Source organism: Marmota flaviventris, chromosome 17 (genome assembly GCF_047511675.1).
Source record: "Marmota flaviventris isolate mMarFla1 chromosome 17, mMarFla1.hap1, whole genome shotgun sequence".
In the NCBI taxonomy this organism is placed as follows: Eukaryota; Metazoa; Chordata; class Mammalia; order Rodentia; family Sciuridae; genus Marmota; species Marmota flaviventris.
In genome coordinates this window covers 43,438,253-43,457,951 of record NC_092514.1, presented here as the reverse complement: position 1 = coordinate 43,457,951, position 19,699 = coordinate 43,438,253, and the positions used below count along the sequence as shown (strand labels likewise).

The 19,699-nt window shown below is 35.3% G+C and overlaps 1 protein-coding gene across 1 annotated transcript in view; it reads left to right on the top strand.

The window, feature by feature from the left end:
- Vmp1 (vacuole membrane protein 1) overlaps positions 1 to 19,699 on the top strand; it is a 115,878-nt gene that overhangs the window by 80,902 nt on the left and 15,277 nt on the right. The window contains exons 8-10 of the mRNA XM_027950230.3: positions 4,303 to 4,383; positions 9,179 to 9,295; positions 15,538 to 15,599. Of these exons, the coding sequence (XP_027806031.1) occupies positions 4,303 to 4,383; positions 9,179 to 9,295; positions 15,538 to 15,599 (260 nt within the window). The remainder of the gene's footprint in view (positions 1 to 4,302; positions 4,384 to 9,178; positions 9,296 to 15,537; positions 15,600 to 19,699) is intronic.

The window sequence follows — 19,699 nt, the reverse complement described above, 5'->3', positions numbered from 1 at the left end:
CATACATCTGACTTGGAAAATTCATTTACTAAAAAATAGGTTGTCAGGAAGGGGATGTAGCTGAATGGTAGAGTGCTTACCTAGTAAGCACCAGGCCCCAAGGTCGGTTCCCTAGCACCAAAAATAAATAGAGAGAGAGAAAGAGGGAAAACTTTAATCATCTTAAGTTAGAAATCTGAATAAAAGTAGAAAATGCCCTTTGCTGTAGTCGTTAAATTGTTTAAAAATTAAACCTGAGTAATATTCCATTGTGTATATATACTACAGTTTCTTTTTTTTATATATTTTTTTATTAGTTGCTCGAGACAATACAATGATCTTGACATATCATACATTTGATTCAAGTGGGTACTACAGTTTCTTTATTCATTCATCTCTTAAAGGGCATCTAGGTTGCTTCCACAGTGTAGCTATTGTGAATTGAGCTGCTATAAACATTGATTGGCTGCATTACTATAGTATGCTGATTTTAAGTACTTTGGATATAGACCAAGGAGTGAGATAGATAGCTGGGTCAAATGGTGGTTCCATTCCAAGTTTTCTAAGATTGGTTTCCAGATTGGTTGCACCAATTTGCAGTTCCACCAGCAATGAATGAGTGTGTCTTTTCCCCCATATCCTTGCCAACATTTATATATTATCTGTATTCTGGATAACTGCCATTCTGACTGGCATGAGATGACATCTTAGTTTTGATTTGTGTTTCTCTAATTACTAGAGACGTTGAACTTTTTTTTATATATTTGTTGATTGAATGTATATATTTTGAGAAGTGTCTCTTTGGCTCCTTAGCCTATTTATTGATTAGTTGTTTATTTTTTTGATGTTAAGTTTTTTTTGAGTTCTTTATATATCCTGGAGATTAACGCTATATCTGATGTACATGTGGCAAAAAATTGCTTCCAAAATATAGGCTTTCTCTTAAAAGAGAAAAAAATGTGGAATTTGTAGGTAAATGCATGGATTGGAGAATATCATGCTAAGTGAAGTAAGCAAATTCCTAAAAACCAAAGGCCAGATGTTCTCTCTAATAAGTGGATGCAGATCCATGATGGTTATGTGAAAAATGGAGGAATTTTGATGGGGCAAAGGGGAGGGAGGAACGTGGAGGGGATGTGGGGGTAGGAAAGATGGTGGAATGAGATGGACATCATTATCCTAGGTACATGTATGACTACACATATGGTGCGACACTACATCGTGTACAACCATAGAAATGTAAAGTTGTGCTGCAGTTGTGTACAATGAATCAAAATGCATTCTGCTGTCATATATCTAATTAAAATAAATTTTAAAATAAGTTGAAACAAACATAGCTAATTTTATGAAATTTTGGTGACATGATCTTACAGATGAAAAAAATTAGTCCAATAGTTTCCGTATTGTCAAAGCAATATATAAGGTCAAAGTAAATGAAAACAAACATTAAACTTAATTCAGTTTTATTATTACCTTGAACCTACTTCATGTGCAATTTTCTACATGTGTATAAAGAAAATAAGCAATTATGTTAATATTACATGGGAAATACGCTTTTCATGAAATGATAAAAACCTTGATGTAAATTGAATAAAAAATATATATAGATATTAAACCTGACATAATTGACTAACTGAAAAAGTAAACCTGAGCTGGGATTGTGGCTTAGTGGTAGAGTGCTTGCTAGCATATGTGAGTCATGGGATCTATTCTCAGCATCATATTGAAATTAATAAAATAAAGTCCATTGAAAACTAAAAAAAAAAAAACCTAGGACTGGGGTTGGGGCTTAGTGGTAGAGCGCCTGCCTCGCACACGTGAGACGCTGGGTTTGATCCTCAACACCACATAAAAATAAAGATATTGTGTCCATCTACAATGAAAAAAAAAATCTTTTAAAAGTAAACCTAATATCAAAAAACAAATGAAGGGCTGGGGATGTGGCTCAAGTGGTAACGCGCCTGCCTGGCATGCGTGGGGTGCTGGGTTCGATCCTCAGCACCACATACAAATAAAATAAAGATGTTGTGTCCACCGAAAAAATAAATATTTAAAAAATCCTCTCTCTCTCTCTCTCTCTCTCTCTCTCTCTCCTTCTTTAAAAAAAAAAAAAAAATGAATTTTAGGCAAGGGTAGTGGCACACACCTGTAATCCCAGCAATTCAGGAAGCTGAGAAAGGAGGACCCCAAATCCAAAGCCAGCCTCAGCAACTTAGGGAGGCCCTAAGCAATTCAGTGAGACCCCATCTCAAGATAAAAAATTGAAAGGACTGGGGATGTAGCACAGTGGTTAAGCATTCCAGGGTTCAATACCCTACCCCTACACACACCAAAAAAAAAAAAAAGAATCTCTTTGGAAAGAAATATATAAATTGCAAAATTTTGTTGTGGAATTGAGTTAATATTTAACTTTGAAAGCATATAAATGTGAATTTGAAAGTGTTTATAATATCTTCTTAAATACAGTTTATTTAATTTTTTTTCCCTCCCCAGCAAATAGGAGATTTTTTCCCCTAAATTTCGGTAATGATTATTGTGTTAACTTGGTAGGGCTATTCTACGTATTATTATCTATCAAAGTATTTTTTTAATTGGGAATACATTAAACTGTTTGGAGTAGAGAAGTATGTCTTCAACTAGTTTGCTTTCCTAGTTTTAGATCTTCTACCAAGATGTGAAATAGCCTTCTAGCATCTGTATTGTCACCTTTTATATCCTTAACTAGGTTCTATAAAGTGAAGACTATTTTAAATGGACATTTGCAGGGCTGGGTTTATAGCTCGATGGTAGAGCGCTCACCTAGCATCTGTGAGGCACTGGGTTCAATCCTCAGCACCATATAAAAATAAATAAATAAATGTCCTGTGTCTACCTGTAACTAAAAAGATATTTTTAAAAAATGGACATTTGGGAGGGCTGAGAATGCAGCTCACTGGTAAAGCGCTTGCCTCGCATGCATGAGGCACTAAGTTTAATCCTCAACACCATGTAAAAATAAATAATGATACTGTGTGTTCATCTACAATTAAAAAATATATATTAAAAAAATTTAAATGGACATTTGGGGCTGGGGTTGTAGCTCAGTAGAGCACTTGCTTAGCACGTATGAGGCAGTGAGTTCAATCCTTGGAATCACGTAAAACTCAATAAAAAAAACAAAAATATTGTGTCCATTGTCTACAAAAAACATTTTAAACGGACATTTATGTATTAGCTAATTTTTTCAATCATATAAACTTGTTGGAATTTGCATTAGAGTATATGCTATTTTAAAACAAAAAAAAAAGATTAGAATCCAATTTAAGACTGAGATTTCTATGAAGAAAAAACATGATAGAAATAGATATAAATAAGTGTGCCATCAATATATTGAAAGAAGAAAATCATGGAAATAAATTACCCAGTTCAATACAGGTTTCAGCTTAGAAAAGCATAATAAAATAAAAAGCACAGAGCTGGGGATATAGCTCAGTTGGCAGAGTGCTTGCCTCACATGCACAAGGCCCTGGGTTCAGTCCCCAGCATCACTCACACACACACACACACCCCACATCACACCACACCACAAAAAAACCCCACAGATTTCAGAGTCTAAAGATTGAATCAGTTCTCATGTTTTTCCCTTACTAATTTTACATCTTGAGCCTTAAACTTTTATGGGCTGTATAAAGGTTATGGGTTTTGTGGTTTATAAGTTGGCTATAATTCTGTCTCCTCTACTAAACACCCCAAGATTGTTGAAAGGCTCAAGTAAAATGTTTGTGAAAACAGTTTATAAAACAATGAAAGCTGTGCAAATGTAAGGCATTATCTTGCTTTTCAAATAATGAGTGCTTAGTTATTGCCACATAACCATTATTTCCCTCTTCTGATTAATGATTAGCTTAGATGTTTTCATTGATTGTCTTGAAAAATCCTGATTTTCTACCCTAACATCAATTGAGTATTACATCTGGCAAATTGTAGAAGGAAAAATAAAAAGATATGTCAGCCATTATTTGCAACAGAACAAGTTGATATGTGGTTCGTTTGCGATATTTTGTTCATCCCTAGAAAATTCAGAGAGAATCCTAAACTAGAGTGATGGTGTTTGGATTTAATCTTGAATATGCTGAGTTGAAGGATGTAATATTTTGTCAAGATTTTATTTGCATATTTTCCAGCGAACAGCCTGCTGTGATGCTATTAATTATTTATCTTACCCATTAAATGAATCAATTATTATTAAATTGTGAAATACTCAATACAATAAATTTCATAAAGAGCTCTCTTTCCTTTCTTTTTGTAGTTTACATTAATATTTTAAAATCCTTCTTTTTATAGGACTTTGCCTCGCGGGCTAAACTGGCAGTTCAAAATCTAGTACAGAAGGTTGGATTTTTTGGAATTTTGGCCTGTGCTTCAGTAAGTGAACTGTATTAAAAGTGAGAAATTTTACTAAATGCTGTCATTTTATTGCATATGAATTTTGTGAATCATTGAATGAATGTGTACCTATATGTTGGATAAATTCACAACCTTGTTTATTGGCTTTTAAGTATATTATAGCACAGTGATGGCTTCAGACATAAAAGACTTTGTTCAGTAAGAACAAATGAGACAATATTTGGGGGCTGGGGTTGTGACTCAGTGGTAGAGCGCTTGCCTAGCTCGCGTGAGGCACTGGATTCGATCCTCAGCATATATATATATATAAAAGAGAGAGACAATATTGGGCTGAGGATGTAGCTCAGTGGTAGAATAAAGTTCCAAGTATTAATTTCAAGGAAGAATTCATATAAAATCTGTTTTAAGTAATCTTAACACCTAGCTAGGAAAAAAAACTGTGGCAGGTTAAGGAACTCTTCAGCTATAGTGAACTAAGAAGCCATTTTTGTTTAAAAATTAATTTTTCTTTTTTTTTTTTTTTAATTTTTTATTGTTGGCTGTTCAAAACATTACATAGTTCTTGATATATCATATTTCACAATTTGATTCAAGTGGGTTATGAGCTCCCATTTTTACCCCATATACAGATTGCAGAATCACATCAGTTACACATCCATTGATTTACATATTGCCATACTAGTGTCTGTTGTATTCTGCTGTCTTTCCTATCCTCTACTATCCCCCCTCCCCTCCCCTCCCCTCCCCTCCCCTCCCCTCCCCTCTTCTCTCTCTGCCCCCTTTACTGACATTCGTTTGTCCCCCTTGTATTATTTTTCCCCTTCCCCTCACTTCCTCTTGTATGTACTTTTGTATAACTCTGAGGGTCTCCTTCCATTTCCATGCATTTTCCCTTCTCTCTCCCTTTCCCTCCCACCTCTCATCCCTGTTTAATGTTAATCTTCTTCTCATGCTCTTCGACCCTACTCTGTTCTTAGTTACTCTCCTTATATCAAAGAAGACATTTGACATTTGTTTTTTAGGGATTGGCTAGCTTCACTTAGCATAATCTGCTCTAATGCCATCCATTTCCCTGTAAATTCTATGATTTTGTCATTTTTTAATGCAGAGTAATACTCCATTGTGTATAAATGCCACATTAAAAATTAATTTTTCCTTCCTCCCTCCTTCCCTTCCTTCCTTCTCTCTATCCCTTGCTACTGGGGATTAAACCCAGGGCCTTCTGTATACTTGGCAAGCTGTCTTCCACAGACTATATCATCATCCCTTTTTCTTTTTTTCCTTCCTAATTTTACTTTGGACATGGTCTAGTAAAGTTGCCCAAGTTCAGCCAGACACAGGCCTCTAATCCCAGGTACTTGGGAGGCAGAGACAAGAGGATTGCAAGTTCAAGGCCAGCCTCAGCAACATAATGAAATCCTCAGCAACTTGGCTAGACCCTGTCTCAAATTATTTCAGAAGTGAAAAGAACAGGGAATGTAGCTCAGTGGTAAATACCCTGGGTTCAATTTTCAGTACCCGCTTTCCAAAAACGGTTGCTCATACCTGGCCTCATACCTGGCAATTAATGTTGTAAATGTCTTAAATTTGTGAAATTGACATTCCTTGATGAGTTAGTATTTATCCTGGTCCTTTTCTAACATAATAGAAACAGATGTTTTTGAAATGAAGCTCTGAGCTTGTATATAATTGTTGGTAGTTCATTGGTGGATTTGGCCAGAATAACTAGACATCTGGTTGGTATGATATAAATAAAATTAAAAACCATTATTGTCTGCTGATATAGAGCTACTTTATCCATTATGTACTAGAACATGAAAACTGCATGATATGTTATCATCATAGAGATATTTTAAGATATATATATATGCCTAAATTACTATCTTTTTATCTGGGCAATACTAGAAATATTGAGGATTTAAGATACCATATATAGGTTGGGCATGGTAGCTTACACAAATAATCCCATAGATCAGGAGGCTGAGGCAGGAGGATCATAGTTTCAGAGCCAGCTTTAGTAATTTAGGGAGGCTGTAAGCAACTTAGCAAGACCCTGTCTCAAAATTTAAAATAAAGGTGGGGGCGGGATGGCTGGGAATGTGGCTCGGTGATTAAGAACCCTTGCATTCAATCCCTAGCAAAAAAAAATCGATAATAATATAACAAATTCAGTGCCAAGCACATAATGTTCACCCATTTTTTGTTGTGATTTATAAGCTTTTTATCAACCCCTGAATTCTGGGAGTAAGAAATAAAACATGGACTGGGGACTTAGTTCGGTGGTAGAATGCTCACCTTGCATCTACAAGGCCCTGCATTTGATCCCTTGCACTGTATTAAGAAAAAGAGAAGGTGGGAGGAAGGGAAAAAAAAAAGTAAAAATTACATTCCCTGTCCTGAAGGAGGATCCTTAATCTAGTGAGAAAGACCATTGAAATACATGGAAAGATACTATGGAAACCAGAAGAATGAGATTAAGTCAAGATCCCTATTATAATGTTTTTAATTTAAGGGCCATTTGCCTGAGACATTGCTTAGTATTTAAATTGTCTCAGTATTTAAATATGTAAAATGGGTATGATGATATCACATACTATTGTGGCGGGTTAATGTGTTAAGGATGTAAACCCTTTAGAATAGTACTTAACAAATCAGTATACATAGTCGATGTAGAGAGTTAACTTTCATTATTCTTAGGGAAAATGCAAGTCCCTTTGATTTATTAAAGCAGAAGATACTTATTCTTTGTCACTCATCAATACCTGTTCTTACTGCTGAACATCCACTTCTTAGCCACTCTTATTTTTTGGGAGGGTACTGGGGATTGAACTCAGGGGCAGTCAACCACTGAGCCACATCCCTGTCCTATTTTGTGTTTTATTTAGAGACAGGGTCTCATTGAGTTGCTTAGCATGTCACTTTTGCTGAGGCTGGCTTTGAACTCACTATCCTCCTGCTTTAGCCTCCCTAGCCTCTGGCCTAGCCACTCTTCTTTATATTTAATTACATGTAGACAAACTTTAACATAAATTTAAAAGATCAATATGGTTCTTCAAGAATTTTTTCTAGTTTGTTTTTGTTTTGTTTTTGAGACAGGGTCTCACTAAGTTGCTTAGTGCCTCACTAAGTTGCTAAGGCTGGCCTTGAACTTGCAATCCTCCTTCCTCAACCTCCTGAGCTGCTGGGATTACAGGTGTGCACCACTATGCCTGGCTCTAGGATATTTTTAATACTTACATTTCTACAAGTAAAAAAGAGTTATTAATTATTTTGTTGACAACATTTAAGCTAAAATAAAGCTTCTAGTTGAGGGAAAATTTCAAAGCAACTCCATGGTTCTTTTAATTCTAATTTTCCTTTCAGTTTATTTACCTAACACTTGAATAAAGTTAATTGGCTTATAAATGGTTTAGCCAATAGCCACAAGGACTGTGGGAGAAAACAGCTTGTGGTTTCTCTGAATTTTTACATAAAATTGTCTTTTATCATTCTTAAAATGTGGGAATGTTTGGAAAGGTATTTATTGTGAATCACTTTTTTCTCTGGGAATGAATATTCAAATCATCTGAATCTGTGTGCTCTGATATTTCCATACATGATTTTTTTTTCTAAAATATACCTGGGTGCTTGGCATTGTGGAGCACACCCGTAATCCCAGGGGCTCGGGAGCCTGAGGCAGGAAGATCACAAGTTCAAAACCAGCCTCAACAAAAGTAAGGTGCTAAGCAACTCAGTGAGACCCTGCCTCTAAATAAAATACAAAATAGGACTGGGGATGTGGCTCAGTGGTTGAGTGCCCCTGAGTTCAATCTCTGGTAACAACCGCCCCCCCCCCCCAAAAAAAAAAGTCACCTGGCTCCACAGCCTTGAGCTCTCTTAAAATAAAATATAAATAATAAATTTTTAAATGTTGAGAATATAAGCACATCTACCTATAAATATATTTGTGAATTTACTAGAATGTTTGCGAATGTTGTAAGTACTTCTAGATAATATTTGTAGTTCAGGCTAAAGCTTTTTTGTTTTTTTATTTTTGGGTACCAGGGATTAAACCTAGGGGTGCTTAACCACTGAGTCACATCCCCAGCCCATTTTTTTATTTTTTATTTTGAGACAGAGTTTCACTAAGTTGCTTGGGGTTTCACTGAGTTGCTGAGGCCAGTTTTGAACTTGTAATCCTCCTGCCTGAACCTCCTGAGCTACTGGGATTCAAACCTACACTACCATTCCTGGTTCAGACTAAAGATTTTTAGAACCCTAGTCACTACTGAAATAATCTTAAGGCTTCACTCATACCTTATCACAGAAAACATCCAGCAGACCACCAAGAGTCTACTGAATGAGGTTGAATTCCCATACATAAAGGGCTTCATCTACTCCTCAGGTGAAGAAGGAATAGAGTATGGGGCGTTTACCATAAGTAATAGAAACAAAAGGACAGCTTAGTTTGCTGTAAGCATACTAAACAACAAAACAGCCCTGGGGTGAATAAGTGACCCAGGTTAGAGACACATTAGAATACTTGCCTAACCTTCTGAACAATGTGGTATTCTGACCAGGGAACCTGGGAACCCATACCTGTTTTGTATATAAGCAAGATTTACAGCAACAACCACAAAAATGGGAAGTTACACTCCATGTATGTATGGTATGTCAAAATACATTCTACAGTCTACTAAAAAGAACTAATTTTTTTAAAGTGAAAAAAAAAAAAAAAGACAGCAAAATATCACATACCAGTGGGTGATAAAATTAAATTGTTCTTTGGATTATATACGGAAGTCCTTCTTTCTCTCTCTCTCTCTGTTGATAGATCCCAAATCCTCTGTTTGATCTGGCTGGAATAACATGTGGACATTTTCTTGTACCTTTTTGGACCTTCTTCGGTGCAACTCTGATTGGAAAAGCAATAATTAAAATGCATATCCAGGTAATTATACTTGAGATTCACTATCTATTGATGATAACCACATTAGAGGGTACTGAAACAGACTCCTAAGTAAATTAAGTTGCTAATTCTTCTTTTGTTTGGTAGCTTATTTAAATAATAAAGCATGTAAATGTCATTTGGAGGTTAGTGAATCCCCTTGTCTTCTTTCTTCCTCCTCTTCCTTCTTTCTTTCTATCCTTCTGTTATTTTTGCTCCGTGAAACTATTTTAAGAATTTTGGGCTGGGGATGTGCCTCAAGCGGTAATGCGCTCACCTGGCATGCGCAGGGCACTGGGTTCGATCCTCAGCACCACATAAAATAAAATAAAGATGTTGTGTCCACCGAAAACGAAAAATACATATTTTTTAAAAAAAATACTCTCTCTCTCTCTCTCTCTCTTAAAAAAAAAAAAAAAAGACTTTTTATCAAATAAAAGTAGTGTTCCTATGTAAGAGACTGTACATCATATTCATATGCATGGTCCAAAGATTATGGTTTCTTTAGTAACCACAACCTGAGAGAATATTGCCTTTCACTAATTCTTATTTTCTTTCACTAATTCTTATTTTCTTTCACATACTTATATAGCACTTCCTCTCTTAGCACTAATATCCTTTACTAAAAACCAGCCAGATGTTAGTATGGAAGAGAATGGGGAAGAAAGGGTTGCTGAAAAGGCAAGGCAATGTGGGTTGTGGTTAGAGAAGTGAGATCTGCTAGTCCTCAAAGCCAATCTTAGCAAAATCTTTAGATTGTGCGCGCGCGCGCGCGCACACACACACCAAGAACCTAAATAAGGGAGAAATGGATATGTGTTTCTAGAACTATGACATGAATTGTTTCTTTCTTTTTTTTAATCATTTCCTTCTAAAAACAAGGAAAGAATTTGTTTTTAATCAATATGATTTGTAACAAAGAGAAGTATTTACCAAAATAAAAGCAAAAATAGTGAAGTAATAATGCCTCTGTCTGCAAATTATTTCATAATAGTTAAAAATATATCTATCTGGGCTGGTGTTGTAGCTCAGTGGTAGCATGCTCGCCTAGCAAGAACGAGGCCCTGGGTTCAATCCTTAGCACCACATACAAACAAATAAAGGTATTGTGTTCAACTACAACTGAATATATATATATATCTCCATCCATTTGGCGGTATAGCTTAGTGGTAGAGAGTGTGTTTATCATGTGTTAGGACCTGTGTTCAGCCCCCAACAATAAAAATTTTTATATATATATATATATCCCCAGTGATTTTTCCTGATACCTCTCTGCCTCTCATTCTTAGAAGAGAAGAATAGAACAGGAAAATTTCAGCAGCTTCTATCTGCCTAGAATCTAATCTTAGGTTTTAACATTGGGAAGAGTTTTTTGAATCTGTCTTCTAGTCTTGCCATAATAACCACGCAAAATCTCAAAGACTTTTAGGGATCATTTCTATAGTTTGTGACTCAAAAAGTTGTTTAGTGGACCAACCTTTTTATGATAGAGGCAGGTATTAGGGATTGAACCCTGAATTACTTTATTACTGAACTACATCTCCCCCCTTTCTTTTTTCTTTTCCTTTTTTTTTTTTTTTTTTTTTTTGACAGGGTCTCCCTACATGGCTGATTGTCTAAGTTGCTGAGGAGGCTGTTCTTGAACTGGTAATCTTGCTGCCTGAGCCTGCCAAGTTGCTGGTATTACCAGTGTACACCACCACATAAGATTTTTAACATCATAGGGCTACTCACTTAAAATTTAAAATAAGCTGGGTGTACATGCCTGTAATCCCAGTGACTCTGGGGGCTAAAGCAGGAGGATCACAAATGCAGGCCTGTCTCAGCAATTTAGCAACACCCCAAGCAATTCAAAATAAAAAATAAAAATGGCTAGAGATGTGGCTCAGATGTAGTTCAGTGTCCCAGGTTCAATCCCTGGCACCCCAAAATATGTATATTTAAATACCATAGTAGAATTTTTTAACTAATAAAATATTGTGTTAAATAATAAATAATTTTGATTAATTTGCAATGTATCTGCAATTACCTTTTGGAATCTTTAATACTAATTAACATTGGATTGTAACAGTTTATCTAGTAATCCATAAAATTTTATGTATTCTCTTTTACTCCTCTTGAATATAATAATTTTCTGTGAATTTTTGCAAAATTTATCATACAATAAGTACCCTATCTGTAGTGATTGATATACAACTTATCAGACCTTTCATTTCATAAAGATTCAAATCTAGCATGTTTTTAAACATTGTAAGTAGATTTTTCAAGTTATAGTAATTCATATTTTTTATGAAGTACTTCACACTTTAAGTGTTTAATGTAGTCCTAGAATAGAGGGATTACTGCGCCCATTTTGTAATTGTCACAGATACGATCGTAATTAAATATTAGTTGCAGGGACTAGGGTTGTGGCTCACCTTACACGTGTGGGACCCCGGGTTGGATCCTCAGCACCACATAAAAATAAATAAGTGAAATAAAGGTACTGTGTCCAATTGCAACTAAGAAATAAATATTTTTTAAAAATTAGTTGCTTAAAAATAAATAACAGCTAGAATTTGAACTGAAGTCTTTTGGCTTTAAGTTCAGTATTCTTCCCAGTGTTCTTTTTTTTTTGCATTGCCTTCTTAACTATAAAATATTTATGTAACTAAAGAAACTAAATCATTTAATGCCTGCTATTATCAGGACCTGTGTGGAGTAATTTGCATTGGTTATCTCACTGTCAAGACAATCCTAAGAGGTAGTTATTAGGTACATTGCACAAAGAAGGAAAGCATATTAGAGAAGGTAAAATACTTGTTTAAGGCCCTGCAATTCAACCAAAGCTCTGTAAAGTCAAAGCTATTTCCCTGTGCCTGATATGTTTCTGAAAGGAAACAGATAATCTGAGTTCCTTCACTAAACCAAGATGTGGGATATGTTTGCTATGTTCCATTGTATCATAGTGACATACTTTATAAAGGCATGTTACTTGATGTACATCCAGATGTAGCTTAAGGGGTAACAAGCATTTTTCATTCCTTGGGTAAACAATATTAGTGAGTAATAATATAAATATTTTAGCTGTTTCTGAAATAGGGGAAACATCCCCACACAAATTTTTCTGTACTCTAATAGAAATTCTATCTCCTCATGGTTTTCTTTCAGATTATCCTTCTTGATAAATGTTGTTTTTATTAATGTCTTACTATCTGTTAATCTTCCCTGAAATTTTTCAAATCAGTCCACCTGTAATGTTAGGTCAGGATTTTCCCTTCCACCAGACAGGTTCAACTCTTCTGCCTATAGAAGGATCCTTAGATATGTTGACTTTCTCCTAACATTAACATACTTTATCTATATTACTTTGTGTACCACGTAACTTACTTAACATGAGTGTGGCCTATTGTCTCTTTACCATCCCACCCACCAGCACACAAATGTATGTGGAATTATAAGCTTCAGGTCAGAAATTTTTGTCTTTTGGTTCACTGAGTTATTTTAATGCCTTAAAATAGTATCTGGCATATAGTAGGCACTTGTTAATTTTTGCTAACTGAATCTAAGATACTTCTTTCTATTTATCTTTCTGAAAGGAAAAAATCCTTAAAGAATCCTTCTTTAACAGACAATTTCTTCTTTGTTCATTTTGGAACCATTAGTTCCTTCTACTCTTTCGTCTTCCTGCTGTGCCCTTTCCCTTGTTTCCTCTGTGTACATGGTTGATAGGGCTGTTTGGTGATCTGCGCCTTTTGCTTATTTGGTAGAACTCCACTCAGACCTCCAGTCTGGAAGACTCTAAGATATGTTCTTAAATGTCTGACACATTTTATGTCTTATCCAGCAGAGTGAATTTTAAAGCTGTTACGTATAAAAAGAAAATCTTGTTTTGTTTTTCAAGCAATGAAATTGTGCAATTATCTGGGTTGGCTTATTTTGCCTGTTAGGAAATGATAGTAGGGAAAGCTGATGGTGGTGAAATCACTAAAAGTCAAAACCATTAGTTCTATTAATTAGTAAAATATTTATAGTGCCAAATAACTGGATTTTTATATGAACCTCCATTTTTAATGCTTTTCTTGTTAAGCTATCTATCTATAATAATTGTCCTGTTAGCTTCATAATAATCATACAGCATTTGTATAACATTGCCTTATTCTACCTGAATATGCTTTAGTCTAAACCTACCTACTTCCTCAGATTTATAATGGGTGGATATAAGGACTGTTGTTATTCTTATTTGATCCCTAGTAAGTATTTCACATTAACATTTGTTCAGTTGAGCTGAGAATATCTTAAATATCTAACACATTTTATGTGTCAGTGTAACCCCTTGGTTAAATTGGCTAAAGTAATTTTTTATACACAGTAACAGAACACTAAAGAGTTTGTTATCAGGAATTTGGAGAGAATCCAGAATTATGCATATTTAGTTGAAGAAATATTATCCATCCCTGAAAGCCAAAGTTAAATCTAACACCTTCCTGAATCCCTAATTAATCACACCACTATGACCTTTCCTTTCTTTGAGCTATAATATATTGTTGTTCTTTTACCACTGCCTGCATTTATAGCTGTATGTTTGTTGTGTGTATATGTGTGTGTATTGTTTTTTGTTTGTGTGTTTTGTTACTGAGGATTGAAATTGAACCCAGGGGGTAGCTCAACCACTAAGCCACATCCCCAGTCCCCTCCCCTTTTTTTTTTTTTTTTTTTTTTTGGTACCAGCGATTGAACTCAGGGACACTCAACCACTGAGCCACATCCCCAGCCCTATTTTGTATTTTATTTAGAGACAGGGTCTCACTGAGTTGATTAGTGCCTCACTTTTGTTGAGGCTGCCTTTGAACTCATGATCCTCCTGCCTTAGCCCTCCAAACCGCTGGGATTACATGTGTGCACCACCATGCCCAGCTCCCAAGCCACTCCCCCCCCTTTTTTTGTGTGTGATGCTAGGGATTGAACCCAGAGCCTTATGCGAGCAAGGCAAACACTCTACCCTCTGCCCTTTATATATATATATTTTGTTTGTTTGTTTGTTTGTTTTTATTTATACGTGGTGCTGAGACATGTTCTTAAATGTCTGACACATCTTATGTGGGTCTCACACATGCCAGGTGAGCACTCCACTGCTGAGCCACGACCCCAGCACCCCTGCAAACCCTTTTTTTATATTTTATTTAGAGACAGGGTCTCACTAGATCGTTTAGGGCCTTGCTAAATTGCTGAGGCTGGCCTTGAACTTGCGATCTTGCTGCCTCAGCCTCCTCAGCTGCTGGGATTACAGGCATGCACCACCATACCAGGCAATGTGTATTGTATTTCTGTACTTACCATCTTTCTACTGTTTGTAGAAAGATTAGGAAACTTTAGGGTTTTGAAAAAGTCTCCTTCTAAAATTTGTGTTCCCTGAAAACCCTTAACAGTGCCTTATTTTATCCCTAGTAAGTATTTCATATTAACATTTGTTCAATTGAGCTGAGAATATCTGTTAGTTGTTACCCTGAAGGCATCTTTTCTTGTATTAGTATCAGTGTCTTTAATTTATCATTTTTTAAAAATTTTTTTTAGTTGTAGATGCACACGATATCTTATTTATTTTCATGTGGTGCTGAGAATCAAACCCAGTGCCTCACTCTTATGAGACAAGCGCTCTACCACTGAACCACAGCCGCAGATTCCAGTGTCTTTAATTTGATGGAAAGAAAGTACTTCATCAACACCAAACTGAAAATGTCCTAGATCCTTTAACCCTAAACCTGAAAGGCCATGGCTAATTCAGGATCTAGAAATGGAATGTTCACAGTGCTTATACAAAAACCATCTATGAAAGGTGGATAGATAATCTTTTCAAGATCCTCTGGATCAGTTTTAGTTCAGACCCCTGTTGGAGTAATCAGTTTTAATTTCAGTGGTAGGGCTACATGAGAACCTGTGACTTCTGTTGTATACAGGGTTCTGAGATACATAAAACAAGCAAATGCCCAGTATTCCCTCCCAGTCTTGGGTTTCATGACTCATATTTTCCCTTACACAGTCATGTATCCTAGTAAGACTAAAGCCGTGCTTAAGGAAAAGCATCTTTAAAATACAAAGTGGGTAGCATTTGAATTAAATGGTGTCTTTTCTTTTGTTTCTAAAGAAATTTTTAAATTGCATTTAGGTGCAGGTCCTCACCTTTTTAACACTGTTATCAGAATTGTGAATTTATATTGGTTATCTTAATGACTAAGTATTTATTTAAACTGCTGTTTTCTTTACAGAAAATCTTCGTTATAATAACATTCAGCAAGCACATAGTGGAGCAGATGGTGGCTTTCATTGGGTGAGTAATTCTTCTAAGGACTAATATTAATTTCAGTTTTTGAAGTAAATGAATTGGAATAGAATTTTTGAGATAGCTCTTTATTTTGAAGCTTTTGCATTTGAATGTGCAACCCCTCCAAGTAAATAAATTCTCTTTACGTAAGACATGTGTATCATTACAGTTTAATAGTGCTTTTGAACACACTATGACTTTAAGCCAAAATTAAATGCCGGATACACAGCTGCATTTAATTTAAATATAAATCTTACATAAAATTTTAATATTTCATTAAATAAGGCACAGTAGGATGATATATTACTGAAATATATCAGGTTATGAGTATATTGTTTATCTCAAAAAATTGGGCTATAAATCAAATGCTGTTATTTTTTGTTTAGTTTTAAGAAGTGAATAAGACCACTTTTAACATGTCACAAAACTATAGCGTTCTCTCTGATAAAACAGTAAAGAAATAACCTGTTTTGTTTGGTTAATCAAATTAACCTTTGTCTGGAATATGAATGCTATCAGGTATTAAATTGAGATACAACCAAAATTTGTTGGGTTTTTGGTTGTATCTTTCATATAATTTCTTTTTTTTAATTCACTGCTTACAGGGTAGATGTTCTTTTCATTTAAAAATATAGTTGCCCCACGGCAGAAGAGTGTCCTGTTGAAGTACAGTTTGATGAGTTTTAATATAAATCTTCATCTTTTAAAAGCTACTTATATAACAAAACATTATGGAAATTTTAGTTATTTAAATTTATATTGGATTTTGTTTTATTTTACATTACTGGGAATTGAACCCAAGAGCATACAACCACTGAGCTATATCCCTAGCCTCCCCTTTTTTTTGAGACACGGTCTTGCTAAGTTGTTGAGTCTGGACTTCAATTTGCAGTCCTCCTGCCTCAGCCTCCTGAGTAAGTGGAATCACATGCTTGTGTTACTATACCCAGCTGGTTTTAGTATATTCACTCTTATATATGATGTTATTTTTTATTTTTATGACATATTTTATATATAAGATATATTTAACAATATTTTATAGCTCATCTTTAGTAATTAAGGAAAAATGTTCTTGTGAATATACTCAATTGAGCCAGACACTGATTCTGAATTTCTAATTATATGTGGATTATAACTTACACATTAAAATTTAATTACTCCAATTTTTTTGCTGCCCGAATCCTTACAGATAAAATGTTTTATATGTCATCATACAGATCACATTCGAGGAAAAAGAAGGAATATTATTGCCCCTTATTTTTTAAATACATCCACTCTTAGAGATTACTGCTCCACTTTGGAGAATTCTAAAAGAACACTACCACACTACCCACACGTTGTAGAGTGACCATGCACAAGGCACCCACTTTCTTTGATTCTCCTTTTTCCAGACTGAACATTTATAGAAGGAAGTTTTTTAGCTACTTCTGTATCCTCAGCACTATCACCTTCTGTTTCTCCAGGCTTTAGGGTTTTTAAGAAGTTATGTTACTGAACTTCCTATCTGATTTACACATCCAGTTTTACTCCTTTCCAATCTGTTCACTGTACTATAATCACTAACTTTAAAATTTTAATTTAAAAGCTGCTGCTACCACTGTCTTCATCCCTCAGCTCTGCTTCTTGATACCCTTCACTTGTTTTCCCTTAATTCTTAAGATGGTTCTAAAACTCCTTGACAAGATTTATAAACCCTATTATCATCTGTCTCCTCTGCTGAAACCATTTTGGCAATACTTGAGTCTCCATCACTGATCATTCTTTGCCCCTTGCTTTTTTATTTGCCTAGTTCAAGATTTCACAGCTTTGGGGGCTGGGATGTGGCTCAAGCGGTAGCGTGCTCGCCTGGCATGCGTGCGGCCGCGGTTCGGTCCTCAGCACCACATACAAACAAAGATGTTGTGTCTGCCAAAAACTAATGAATAAATAAATAAATAAATATTTAAAAAAAAAAAAAAAAAAAAAAGATTTCACAGCTTTGGCACTGTTTACATTTTAGGCCAGATATTTAGTAGCGTCTTTGTCCTAGATGTCCACAGTATATCTAGTATATCTACTGGTACCGTCCAATCCTAACAATCAGAAATGATTCAGCCAGGCACAGTGACACACCACTTCTAATCCCCAAAATTTAGGAGGTTGAAGCAGGATGACCACAAGTTCAAGGCCAGCCTCAGCAATTTAGACTGAGGTCTCAAAATAAAAAAATAGAAAGGACTGGGGACATAGCTCAGTAGTAAAGCACACCTAAGTATACTCCCTGTGTGTGTGTGTGTGTGTGTGTGTGTGTGTGTGTATATATATATATATATATTTTTTTTTTTTTTTTTTTAAAGATGATTCTGGGAGTTAAGTGGTAGATTAGTAGTACAACACATCCTAGCATGAGGCCTTGAGTTCAATGTCCAGCACCTAAAATTTAAAAAGAAAAAACAACAACAAAACAATTCCAGACATTACCAAGTGTTATGTGGCCACTAAACCTGTCTACCCTCATTGAAAATTACTGACCTAGATATTGTCCTTTAGATTCAACTATTGCCTTATCAGAAAACCTTCCCTGACTTGATCAAATACTCCTTTACCAGGGATCTCTCTGTACCACAGCATGTACTATTAGCTACAATTTTACATTTATGTTTGTGGGTGTATTAACACTGTCTTTACTCCTAACTTATAATAGTTTCTTAATGCCAGAGACCTTGTCTATTTTTGTTCTCTATTATGTTCATGGCACCTGTCATCTTGATTTACACATAGCAGGTGCTCAGAAATTATCTGCTGAATAAATGAACACATGCTGTCCAAATAAAGATCTAGCCAATAAAAATTAATAAGTCCTTTGTATAATCTGGATTCCTTTGTTTGTTTACCCAGCTTTGGGAATTTCTAAGAAATTATATTATTAATCCACAGTAAATAGAAATTAAAGTGCCTTTAATTTTAGGGCAATAGTTAAGTTAGAACATATTATATTTTTTGAAACACAAGTTCCTTTTTAAAAATTTTTCCTAATATTGTCCCTCAAAAAATTCCAGTGATTCTTTTCTCTGAAAGATGATTTTCCATAAAGTTGTTCTAATATATTCTAGACCTACTGGATTTAGATTTTTACTGAATTAGAGGATTGGTGTCATGTTGTTGGGGTTTTTTTGGGGGGGGGACTAGGGATTGAACCCAGAGCTACTTTACCTCTAAGCTACATCCCCAGCCCTTTTTGATTTTTTCTTAAAAGAGGATCTTGCTAAGTTGCTTAGGTTCTCATCGAACTGCTGAGGCTGGGCTCATACTGGCTCAGCCTCCCGAGTTGCTGGGATTGCAGGGGTGCACCCATTTTGATGTCTAGTCTTTAATCATTTTCAGAAGACGTGTTATAATGTCCTAATAGCCTCATCTTTTTCCTAGTATTGTCTGCTGGGTTTATCTCAGCTTTTTTTCTAGATAATATATTAAATAGTATAAATAATCAAAAATGGCCAGGCATGTGGTAATCCCAGCAACTTGGGAAGCTGAGCCAGGAGGATTGCAAATTTGAGGCCATACTCAGCAATTTAGTGAGACCCTTGGAATTTAGCAAGACTCTGTCTCAAAATTTTTAAAATGATGGGAGTGTATCTTACCAGTAACACAGCCCTGGGTTCAATCTCCAGTACCATAAAAAAATTAATTAATTAACAGGGCTGGGGTTGTAGCTCAGTGATAAAACACCCTGGGTTCAATCCCTGGTACTACAAAATAATAATAATCAGACTTGGCAAGTGATAGTAATAGTTTATGATCAAATGCCAAAAGGTATTTTTTTATATTGTAATAATATTATCTGTTAATCATATTCTGCAATTGAACATGACATGATTTGTTTTCCTACATTTAGAAATAGGAAATGCTTTTAAATACAAGGATTTAAATGAATATCAAAAATTAAGGCTATGGGGCTGGGGTTGTGGCTCAGTAGTAGAATGCTTGTCTAGCATGTGCAAGGCCCTAGGTTCAATCTTCAGCACCGCATATAAATTAAGGTATTATGTGCAACTACAACTAAAAAATAAATAAATATTTTAAAAGAAATAAGGCTATGGGTGTAGCTCTGTGGTAGTATTTGCCTA